Raw genomic sequence first — 12,572 nt, forward strand, 5'->3', positions numbered from 1 at the left:
TTCATGTTTGTGTGTCGTGTATAAGTTCTCGTCACTCATTCATACTGTCGATAAAGTCAAGTCAAGTCACAGTTTTAAGGAGTAATTTAGAGCAAAATGAAAAAAAGAAAATCATAAACAATAGAGAAAAATAAATACATGTAAAAAGAAATGAGCGGACCAGAGCAGAGAATACACATCAGGACTGGTCAGTGGTGGCGTATGAAAAGTATTTTTACAAACATGTAGCATTGTAAACATTTGTAGCATAGACAACATGACCAAGCCAAGCGTGGCTTCAGATTTCTGATGTTAGACATGAACAGCTTCTAGGACGGAAGACGAGTCAGATTTGAGATATTTCGTGATGTCTGTTCATTCCCCTTTTAGATAACAAGGTTCCTGATCATGCAGCCTGACTAGGACTAAACACAATTGTCCAAAAATATAGCCCAGAATATCCTGATCAGGAAAAAAGATCACGAAAAAGCAGAAAAGGCTTGTATCCTCAACTCCTATTTATTTTCCTCTCTTTATATTTTCTCCATGTGACATGTTCCAACGAGGCTTTTACTCCACTTCTCAGAAGTGATTAGAATTGCATCTGAATCCCTGTCGATGTATCAGAACATACATATTAGTTTAACTTATAATACTTTTTAATGTAAATCACTGAATCCAGATTTTTAATCTTAGAAAAATGTCCAGTAGTTGCCTCGGTTAGCTTCACCTTTAGCGAGCCGTTAGCTAGTCGGTGGATCTTCGCCTCTGGGGTGCCTGATTTTGGACAATATATTTATTGCAGTCTTCAGGATTATTTTGTTTTTTTAACTCCCTGAAACAGTACTTGAACTTCAGAAAAAAATAAAACTGAGAAGAGAGAGACTGAGCTATTGCAGCTTCTAATGAAAAGAAGCAAGTTTTCAAATGGCCTGAAGCAAAACTCTCAGTCATGCCGACTGGGTCAAACCAAGTCTTATCGACTGGGTCAAACCAAGTGAATTACAATAAGTCGAGTATTGAAAACAAAGACATCAAGTAAATCCTTTCAACCAGCCGTCAGGATGACAAAACTTTGGTAAACTATGACAATAGCGGTTAGTACCTGCAATTGTCTGCTATGATAGTCGCTTAAATTTCCACAATTTTGCATCATCTGCCACATGCGAGTACTAGAATATTTCCATCAGCGCTGAGTTTGAGGGGCTGGCTGTGGGACCCCAAGAAAACGGTAAATATTACACTCCCGTTTCCACCGCATGAAATAATTTGTACGATTCCAAAGAAACAGCTGCAGCTTAGCTACGCACAGTGAAAACCATTAGAAGACTGTAATAATGGAAAATAAGTAGCTGCAAAAGACCAGTTTTATGTAATTACTCAAGTCATTTCCCCACCGACAGAATTAAACTGCCTTAATTGAATTCGTTATTGAGGCGCCCACAGTAATGCATGCCACTCTTCCCATAGAATCAATGGCAAATAATGGAACTTTAAAGATAAGGAAAATAGAGCAGCAATGTTCTGCACAAAACGTGTGCACATTCAAGTAAATAAGAAGATATAAAGAAAATAATCTACAAGTCAAAGACAGATACAGAAGAACCTCCAGTCTTTGTTGGTCGGATTGGCACTTTTGTGAATAGGAGTGCATTTTGCATTTTTCAGAAATATAAATATTTTTCTTCCTGGTTGATGCACTGATTTCTTTTTTCTTTGCAATTCTGCCGTTATTTGTAGGCAAAGCTCAGAATTAGCCCTGAAATCAAAGACTTCAGGTGTAAATGCTGCTCTACACTATATCTGTCGTGTAGAGGCAAGTTCTTGATGCTCAATTATTCATGATTTGAACTCTTATGTCTTGCCGGGAGCACACGTGTTCTGTGGATAACGTAACTCGCTAACATATCAATGAAAGGTTTAACCCTCGCGTGTAATAGTAGCCTGTTGAAACTAGAATAGTATGTCAATGGAAGTTTATGGCTTATGTAAAAATATAATACTGAAAGAAACCAAATGGAAAAAAAAATCTACGTCTGTCTATCCAAAAAACAAACTTCTTTGATGAAAGTGTATTTCCAAGTACACGCACTATTCAACAGACTACTCCAGAGTATTTTCGTTGACATTAACATAATTCTGTTCACAGCTTCATGATTTAATATTCAGGCTGGTTCAGTGATCCACATAACCGGCGCTCCCAAACTCGGATCGGGACATAAGTCGTATAGAGTCAATCGAACCTCTTCCTCACACAGTGCCCGTCAGTCAAAACATCACACAGCCACAGTTCTGCTCAATCCACAAAGCCTGAAGCCTGATCCCAGATCAGCTCCTGTCACAGGCAAAAGGCTGATCCAGGGTCAGGGTTCACAGGGCTAATTCAAACCATCGTAAGTCATGTGGCTAGAAACAAGAAAAGAAAGTTTCCACGACACCTCTTTGTGCATCACATTTGAATACGCAAAAACAAAACAAATGTCTCAAATATAAATCTAACCAAGGGCAACATTTTCATAAACAAAAAAAAAAACTATACTAAGTGACCTGAAATCAAAAAACAGCCAAAATGGCAATTTTCACTCTCAAAGAATAACTACTTTTTTTTGTACTCCAGACGATGGAAACTTTATTTTTCTTGCCACTAGCCACTCATCTGTGAGGTGTGTGTACAGTGTCTGCTGGTGTTGTATGCAAGTGTGCATGAAGTGTGTGCAAATACACATTATACATATATATACACACACACACACACACACACACAAATATATATGTATATGTATATGTATATGTATATATATATATATAGAGAGAATGCAAATACAACGAAATTCAAATATGTATGTATACTTGAATTTTTGGTTGAAGTTAGGCTCGTCACGTGTCGGAGATGTATCCCTGGCCAAACCCGGCTCCTTATTCGACCCACGAGGAAGAGGATAGGCTATTTACATCAACATGCAAAGATCATTAACAGTTCCCATTCCTCAGAAGATATAGTGATACAGAATGCCAGTAGGCTCTATAGATCAACTCTACCACTATACAAAACACCACCGCTGTCACCACCACCAAACTTCATTTCGCTGTGGCCCCACTTCCTGCTTTTTTGTGCAGCACAGTCTCAAGATATTACTTCACGCTGTGCTCTACCTCTCCGCGTTTGGCCAGGGATACTCGGTGACTGTACGCAGAGGAATACAACGCCATGCACAAACCCCAACCCACATACAGCTGGGGAGATGTGGGAGAACGAGGGCCTCGCCGCGGAGCAGCAGCAACCCGTCTACACTGAAGTCAGACATTCAAAACGAGAAATGTTGTGTCTGCACCACGAGTGGCATTTCGCCCTATTTTAAACATCTGCAACGTCTTGAATTCATTTAAATATAAAAATAAGTTGGGTTTGCTGCTGCTGGTACCTGTCCCCCCTTAAATCCACAGCTATGCCTTGTTTAGTAGTTAGATCACTTCATAATTCAAATGTATTGTTATTAATAACACAGCACACAACGAACATTGGATCTCTAACTATACCACCCTCGAAAACTGGATTTTTGTTTCTAGATCTTTAAACATACTCTATTAAAAGCCAAATCTCTTTTCCACAATCCCATCCAGAGCCTGTCCTACGATCAGAGCACCCCAACCCGCCCCATGGAATTTGTCCCACAAAAGAAAAATGTTACTCGAAGAGGAATAAAAAGACACTTCTTAGGTCGGGGCATCAGATTAGCTGAACCCTAAGCCTAATGATCAGGGAGCCTATTGGTAGCAAACCAAAGAAACCCACAAGCACTAAAAAAAGTGCATATAAATAAGTGTTAGGGGAAAATAACTAAATCATAACAACAAAAAAGGGATCATGTTACTCTGTGTTTTTCTTTGAATTGCACCAAGTCAGACTGACATCAAGAGCTAGGCATCTTTCATCTCATGCACCCCCCAGTCTGTGGACTTTGCGTGGGGAAGCATGGGTAACCCTGAAAATATGAAATGTCCCACTGGAAAAGAAAGTGTATAAAGATATTAAACAACCAAACCGTCGTTAGCGCCAATGAGAGCGATCGAACGTGTGTGCGTTTGAAGCCAGGGCAGACTTTTGGGCAGTGCGGTGATCACTTCCTCTTCTAGGGAAGTGTGACGGTCTCCCCCTTTGACCAGGTAACACATGGGTCTGCCCTGCCAGAAGTCAGTCCACTGGTTCAGGAGAGTGAGACAGTTTTACCAAAAGGGTGTGTGTGTCTGTGTGTGATGGTAGAGGTGGAGGTCTGGGGCATGGAGGTCTGACTCTGGCTTCTAGGGGTCGTCCATGAGACGAGGAGGTATGGATGGGGGAGGGGGGTACGCGGTGTATTTTAGAGAGGAGGGCTGCGGACTTAAAGCTGGAAGCCCTCCATGGGAGCCTCCTGCTGGGGGAAAAGGAACTGCTGGTTGGCCTCGTCCACCTGAGGGGCGAGACTGTTGTCCTCGTCCTCCACCCCGAAATAGTGCTCGATCAGATCAAAGGCCTTCTGGTAGATCTCCTGGTTGTCGTGGCTCTGGAGGAACTCGATCTTGTCAAGACCTGGAAAAACAAATAATGTTAGAACAATGTATTGTCCGCAGAAACGCGTGTAACGTTTCCTCCCCGCGGTGCGTTCGTGAACAGTACCGTAGGCTTCTTCGATGAGGCTGCAGTACGGGTTGACTCCGGTGCCGCTGTTCTCCTGCTTGGCCTCCTGCTCGCCCAGCCGCAGGATGTTCTCCAGCCCGTTGAGAGCGACCTGGACGATCTTAGAGTCCATCACCGTCAGCAGATCACACAGCGGCTTAATGCAGCCCAGGTTCACCAGATATCTGGATTCAAGCACACACACAAATAAATTGAATATTAACAATTCTTTCTGGTTCATTCTGATTACTGCCTGAATTTTTAGCACCATGTTCATAATGTTAATACATTTTTATCACCCGATTTCCCATAAAAGGCTAAATTTAATTTCTTCACAATTAAAGCGTCACTTCAGATTTCTTTTTTCAGTGGACTATCCTCTCTGGTTGACCCCAACTGATTCAGTGCCGACGCGTTTAACTTTACTTTATTCGAGTCTCACCTGATCTGTTCCGGCGTTCCTCCTGAGGTGGCGTTGGTGATGGCCCAGGCCGCCTCTTTCCTGGTCCTGAACTCTGCTTTCTGTAGAATGTCGATCAGAACCGGGAAGATGTTGGCATCAATCACCGTCTGTGGGGCAGAATAAGATATGAAATCAACAGCATGTCTCCAGCGTCAACATAGTTATGACATCTTCACCTTTAAACTTCCACAAAACCTACCCCCTGGCCCCTTATTAAAACATAATTACAAAGCATTTTGTATTCACTGAAGTAAAGGAAAGGCACGATTGGAATCACGATTATTATCAAAAGTGACACCAGTGGCGATACTGGTGGAGATAAATGGTGAATTACATTGCTTAATAGAATCTAAAAGTCACGTACATAAGTAAATACTTTGACTTTTGGATAATTGAAACACAACTCATGTAAACAGTGCCATTAAAAAAGAAAAATAGCTGTTCGTGCCAGCGCTTGTATTCAAAGGTCGGTCAATCATCCTGAAGTTATGGCAGGTTGTGCTTGTGTTAGATTAAATAGTTAAAGATCAGATGAAATCACTGCTTCACAGGCATTCGTTGTATGATTCAGAGTTACGGAGAAAGGGCACAGAACATCACAAACACGACTAGAACATAAAACCTAAAGGTCACAGACTAAATAACACGAGCCGTGATTATATAAAGGTCAGGAGTACTGTACAGTGGTGACATCTCAACATATTAAGTTCAACACACAATTACTAATGTGCGTGTTCTTCTCAAAAGAGCAAATTATTACAATGTCATTCCTCTTGACATTTATGTCATTATTACAAACAATATACCACCTGAATGAGCATTTCTGCTGCCATGGTGTTTAGTTATGAGTTTGGTTTACATGCATCACCTGTATTTGTGCTCGGTTTACATGCATCACCTGTATTTGTGCTCGGTTTACATGCATCACCTGTATTTGTGCTCGGTTTACATGCATCACCTGTATTTGTGCTCGGTTTACATGCATCACCTGTATTTGTGCTCGGTTTACATGCATCACCTGTGTTTGCGCTCGGTTTACATGCATCACCTGTATTTGCGCTCGGTTTACATGCATCACCTGTATTTGTGCTCGGTTTACATGCATCACCTGTATTTGTGCTCGGTTTACATGCATCACCTGTATTTGTGCTCGGTTTACATGCATCACCTGTATTTGTGCTCGGTTTCCTGCAGTGATGTTCGAGATGGTCCAGCACGCCTCTTTGCGAATGGACTCTTTAGCGCTGCTGAGAAGGTGCAGCAGACAGGGCAGAGCTGAGCAGTTCAACACCACCTATACACAGCAACAGAGTGGGTAAAAGTCATTTAGTCAATATAAAGAAAAGTGTTTCTGGTATTTAGGCTCATTTTAAATGGGGTGGACAAAATAATAGAAACATCTGTGACTATAAAACAATACAATCCAAGAGTAGAGGGTGTTTTTGCTAAATTGTGGGCTTTTTCTCTGCGACAGAAACTAACTTCAGTTTAATAAACTCACCTGTGTTTGGATGTCATCTCCAGTTACGATGTTTCCTACAGCTCTCAAGGCCGGGGAGGCCACCTTATAGTCCGTGTGCCTGCAGGACCGGAGGTTTAATAAAGAAACATTTTAAGTATTTACAGGTCATATTTACTGCGACAAAGACAACAGAGTATGACTTGACTCACATGAGTAGCTCTACCAGGCGCCTGCAGACGCCAGAGTCGATGACAGCCTGGATCTTGTCGTTGGGGCCGTCCGAGAGGTACGACAGGGCCCAGCAGGCGTCTGCCAGCAAGTCTGGGTCACTGCTAAATAGAAGCCTGGACAGCACCGGCAGACAGGGCGACACCTAGACAGCACAGACACGATGCATATTTATGCTCAGAAACGACCGCACGCATACATCAAGTGAAACTTTTGAAGGGAAAGCAGCTTGCCTCGGCAATATTGGATTTTTTTCCAAGGTCACCGAAATACAAACGGGGAGCAAGAGTTTGAAAACAATATGTGCGACACCCTTCAAAATAACTTTAGTTCAGTCTGGTCTGGGGATGTCACAAGAGCCGATACTTCGGTACCAAGCCAGCGTCACAATGCTGAGACTTGTGACTAATGGCTTCCTGTCAACAGAAAGTGTCCCTGAAAACGCTACACTGTGAACAACAAATCTGTGTTGAAGTCAGCAAGAAGACAGCTAGTTAACGTTAGCTGTTAGCAGCCGGTTAGCAGGACAGTCAAAATGAATTTCAAGCACTTGCAGGCAGCCGTACTTGTTCTTAGCAAAACATTGAAAATGTAAAAAGTAGTTGGCCTGATCTCAAGTGATCTCAGTGCTGTTGGCGTTGACTTCATGAGGCACAGTCGAACCTTTTCAAAAGCAGGCGGAGGGTTTTTTCCTCTACAGAGATTAGACAGAGCCCACACTGCATTCCTAGTCATGGTCAATCTAGTGGATTTGGTCAGAAGCCTGAAATAACAAAAGTACATGAGATAGTATCAGATACATGTTATTATGGGGAAGGAAAGCTCATGGCTGTAATCAGTATGAAGATGGGCTTACATTAATAATGGTGGAAGGATGTCGCAGTTCAGCACATAGTCCCTGCACACGGCACTATCCCCTGCAATATTACCCAAGGCCCACACCGCCTGCAGAAAGAAACAACACAAACCTTTAGACAATAGTATGGAACAAAGCAAATACAAACAGCAGCACACAATAGTCAAGATGGATAAATCATGTCAGTCACGCTGCGTTACCTGCTCTTGGACGTCTTCAAAGTCTGAGTTAAGTAGTTCAATGAAGATCGGCACCGCTCCGGCCACAATCACCGTCTTTGTCTGCATGGATGTGCCCGATGCTATGTTGGTCAGTGCCCAAGCTGCTTCAAACTGCGGGGACACAAAGTGTAAAAGTAGCATTTTAAACTACAGATGGTCAGGTTTCAGGTGTGCCACCGCTATCATGATGTGTTCAAATGTAATGTTGTAAAATGTCGTTTTGGAGCGAGACATTGATTAAATACAGTCGTTAGAGGGATACATTTTAATTATAAGAGAAAAACTTCAAACTGTATTGCAACATTGGGTCAGCTTAACAAATTCCAATTCATCTTAAGTTAATGAGTCATTCGGACACTGGAGATAAGAATTTACACCTCAAAGCTTTGTGCAGAGCTGCAAAAATGTTGGTTCGTAAGTGTATTTGACACTAAACATATTCAATGTACACCTTCCATGCACAGAGGGTGTTCTGAACTGTGTACAAACTGACCTGTAGTGTGGAGTTGATGCTCTTCTTCAAGAACTCCACAAACCTCTCGACTACTCCAGGCGTGTTTATGACTTCATCAATTGGGGGGTTGGGCTCTGAAATGAGGTCAAACTGGATGTGAATACTTTTTGTTTTGGTCCACGGTGACTTCCTGATTGTTATCACATTAGTGCAGAAACACTGAGTACACAATTCATACCTTTAGAGAGTAGTTTCCTGAACTTTTGTGTCGTGGTGAGCTGAAGCTCTGGGTCCTCCGAGAACAGCATCTCAACCATGTCTCTGGTAATGACTCCTTCCTGCAACAACACATGCACAAGCACTCACAACACTTGGTCCACTCAGCACAGACTCCACTGTTCTCAGTCCACAGGCTGGGAAAGAGGCTCGGCAACATTAATAATGACATTTGTGCTGTGCGGGCCTCTCTTTGTCGGCGTTGTTTGAGTGGAATTAGAAAAACAGACACTCACTGTTGCTGGGGAGCTGAGGTAGGGGTCCACCAGCGGACTCTCAAACATGGCCTCTTCTTCATTGAGAACATCCACATTCCTCCTCTTGAAAAGCTGAGATAAAAAATAAAATAAAAAAATAAAAAAAAGTGTCAGAGCCCATAGAGACGATCCAGCCAGACTATGTTCGATATACACGCACTACATGCTGGCCTAATCTCACGCAGCGATAAAGGGGCTGAGGATACCTGTTGTTCTCGTTTCTGTTTCCTGAGCTGGATGCCCTCCTCCTCTCTCCTGCGCCTCATCTCCTCAGGGTTCAGTGCTTTGTTCTTGTAGCGGTTCATCCTGTAGTTGTCTTTGGCCGGACTGGCTGACGGCTCTAATGGGCCACAGACACAGGCAGACATCACGATGAAAACACAACAAAGAACAAGCAGGAAACAGAGCTGTTGAACTTAAAGAGTACACCATATTTAGGGAAGAGTAAGTGAACATGTGACAGTTTGCGTTTGTTTTCCCTTGACATCGCTAATTATAAGTCGTGATGATGACACAGCATGCACACCGGTCTAAATATAAAAAGGCCTTGAATAAATAAGCTCATAGAAACTGGATAACACTGCCTAAAATATACACACACACACAGCTAAGCTATTCAACAACCAGTCAGCTGGCCAGCAGAACAAACGTATTTATTCAGTAGAGTTAAATCGCAGAGTTAGCATAAATTGGTGCCCACACAGGACAAACTGCCCATTCTCAGTGTTTGTGCAGTCATGCCACCAGAACAGGGCAGATCTGTGAGTCGCTCGGGCTACAGGGGAGGGAGAGAGAACATTGAAACCTGCCACCAGCGCACGGTGGTGGCAACCTTCTGTGCCAAAAGTCCCGACTGTAACCGCGGGAGTTTTCCGAGGTTAAATATCGGAACAAGTGGCACAAATTGAGGTCATGTTATGGTTTGAGGGCAGTAGTACAATGAGCCTCATAAAAAGCTTGTGTGTATTTTGTCCAGATGGTAAAGCCACAGGCGTGGACGGCATAACAGCACAGGTTGCGGCTGGATGCTCCGATTTCTGTAATGTGCGAGTTAGATTAGCTGCTGTACGTGAACTGCACCGACAGTTTGGCACAGAAATAGCCCTGCAGGACACAAGTCTGCATTGGCAGTACACAGTACAGAGGAGACCCTAACCCGCCAGCAACGAGTCTCGAGAGGAAAGAAACCAGAATGGTGAAGGTGCTTAGGCCTACGTTTTCTGTTGACTCAAATCAGGAATTCAATTATGTTGCTAATGAGATTTCTGCCAGTACCCCAAAAACAGAATTGAAACAGCAGTGGCAGAAATCTCAACAGCAGATATATCTAAATCCCAAACTATCTGTATGGCTATAAATCTTAATTTCTTGTGTGTGTGCGCAAAATCAAGCACTAAGGGTGATTCAAGCCAAGGACACTTTTCCAATATTAGAAACTAATAGAGCCCAAGGAAGGGAGGACCAACAATAACATAATGACCAGATGTTTGTAGTAATAAAAGTCTGTCACTGCCTCTCTTTCATTCGTATTTATAAATACATAAGTTAACAATTATGTCACTGTAAATGACAAATGACAACACACAAAACTAAGCACAATCCTGTTCGGGAATGGTCTGGAAAACATGGCGACCCCTGGTGTCACGTGTAACACGCATGCGTAAAAGTGTGCTGACGGATATGTCAAAACTATCGCCCACCGTTGTTAGCAAAGCTCTCATAAATGCTCCTAAATGTTTTCACTTTACAAGCTCCAACTATTCAATAGAAACACAAAAAACAATTCATCATAATTATAATAATACAGTGTAACGTTAGCGTTAACTCTGTTGCTAGATTGACAGAGCTTACACAGCTAAGCTAACGCTAGCCGCTAAGCTACCATTAGCCGCTACGCACAGACAACTGCGCCCTAATAACAACGTGACTATTATACTGTGTCATTTTATAGGTGATTACTTATAAACCATTGATGAGTTGTTGTGGAAGTCTGATTATCAAGTAACAATCGACCAAGCCACCGAAATAGCACGGAGCACACAGCTAACGCTAGCATACATAACATCTACTAGCGGTGCCTACGTAGTTAGCTAGCTAGCTATTAGCAGAGTTTCCTTAACTTGGCTACCGACTTAGGTTACGTTAGAAGTGTTACACCCTGTATAAGAGATTCAACATCGTCCGAAGACTACAGATCGTTAGGTTACAGGTTAATATAAGTGAACTAGTATACATTAATAACTTAGCATCGTTAACTGTCAGTTAGCTGCATAGCTAAAGAAGTTAGCTAAACAACAGTGACAGGATGAGGGTTTTATAATCATTACTCACGATGACACAGCCCAATCTTTTACCACCTAAACGCATATCTGTACTCTAGATTTGCCGATAAAGCTTACCCATTACGTCCTATGTCGTTTGAGTGTATCAAGTCGTGAAGATATAAATCAATTTTGAATCCTCTCTCTCACTCTCGCTCTCTCTCGCTCTCTCTTCTAGCTTTCCAGAATTTGCTCCTGTAAGCAATATGTCTACCGGAGCCGGAAACGTCAAAATATAACACCAACTTCCTGCCACCAGAGGGCGCACCAGCATCACAAAACACTCCCTCGTTACATTTAAGCCACCTTCAGTAAAGGACACAAGAAAGCGCCCATACTATAACCAAATATAATCAATTTAAGACTGCATTCATTTAATTCTCAAATGGATACATTGGTTGAAATTGCGAAGATAACCAATTAATTCATGCATCCATCATTAAAATGCCATACAAGTTAGAGGAGGGGACACATGACTTCCATTGCAGTCTTCTTCCAAAGTCACTGCTACTCACTAATCTGAGATCTCGCCACTTTGCATACCTTCTGGCATGGTTCAGATACCTCACTGTCTTACTTCTGCTTAACTCCATCTGGTTTAGAAATAGTGTGTGCGTTTGTGTGCGTGCAGGTGCGTGTGTGTGTGTGTGTGTGTGTGTGTGTGTGAACAACCGCGGCTCCCCGGTGTTTTTCTCAAAGTGAATGTGACAGAGTAATACAGGTAAGGTGCATCCGTGGTCAATTTGCTGGAGCAGGTAGTGGTAAATTACTGCACTATATTGTGATACAGCATTGTCCTCTGACATGGGCCCTCGAGGGGGCCCGGGGAGATACACCACAAAGAACTTTAGGGGGCAATGTTGTACAAATAAAATGTAAGTAATTGCATTCACTGCTGTCAGGCTGGCTCTTTCCCCTATTAGAAAGGGTGTGGGAGGTCAAGTCAACTGTAGTACCGAGATACTTTCCCATAATTACAATTTCTTAACAGACAAGAACCAATACTGTTCATATGCTCATGCTCTCACAGAGTAGCCACAGGATCGTGCTGGTGTAGAGATGAATCAAAATACACTACTTGCTGGATAGCAGCTCTCCGCTGGTATCAAACAACACAAACACACAGGACCAGATCCAGTCTGCAGGGCTGTAGCTGGCGCTCATCAAATCTGATTTCACAGGTCCTCCTTTCTGAGTTTCTTTACCTTTTTCATTTCTAGGCCTGCTGAAGCACGTCATACAGCAGCCTCCACTCTGCAGGGACGCAAAGGCTATCCATTAATCAATGCCACAGAGTAAAGACTGCCTCTGTAATGCAATCATAAGAGCCGAGCAAGGCATATAACCGAGGGTTTTTTAAACTAGAGTATAGTAGACAGGGCATGGTCAATTCTGCCGAAG

At 42.7% G+C, this 12,572-nt stretch overlaps 1 protein-coding gene across 1 annotated transcript; it reads right to left on the reverse strand.

The window, feature by feature from the left end:
- Positions 1-11,360, reverse strand: kpna6 (karyopherin alpha 6 (importin alpha 7)). Its single transcript, XM_079288269.1, has 14 exons — positions 11,250-11,360; positions 9,057-9,190; positions 8,830-8,922; positions 8,556-8,655; positions 8,357-8,451; positions 7,843-7,974; positions 7,643-7,731; positions 7,450-7,549; positions 6,768-6,931; positions 6,598-6,676; positions 6,265-6,390; positions 5,076-5,203; positions 4,634-4,818; positions 1-4,546 (listed from the first exon to the last, which is right to left on the reverse strand). Exons 1-14 carry the CDS (start codon positions 11,251-11,253, stop codon positions 4,359-4,361), a joined length of 1,617 nt encoding a protein of 538 aa, XP_079144395.1. The 5' UTR covers positions 11,254-11,360; the 3' UTR covers positions 1-4,358.
- Positions 11,361-12,572: the final 1,212 nt, after the last annotated feature.

The sequence above is a fragment of the Melanostigma gelatinosum genome, assembly GCF_949748355.1.
Source record: "Melanostigma gelatinosum genome assembly, chromosome: 17".
Taxonomy (NCBI): domain Eukaryota; kingdom Metazoa; phylum Chordata; class Actinopteri; order Perciformes; family Zoarcidae; genus Melanostigma; species Melanostigma gelatinosum.

Bases quoted from the DNA above. Each gene is read 5' to 3' on its own strand.
- kpna6 (XM_079288269.1), bottom strand. The intron at 7,732-7,842 runs GTAACGCAGCGT...TTCTTTCTGCAG, and splicing joins TTGAAGACGTCCAAGAGCAG to GCGGTGTGGGCCTTGGGTAA. The intron at 7,550-7,642 runs GTAAGCCCATCT...TTGTTATTTCAG, and splicing joins ATCCTTCCACCATTATTAAT to GCTTCTGACCAAATCCACTA.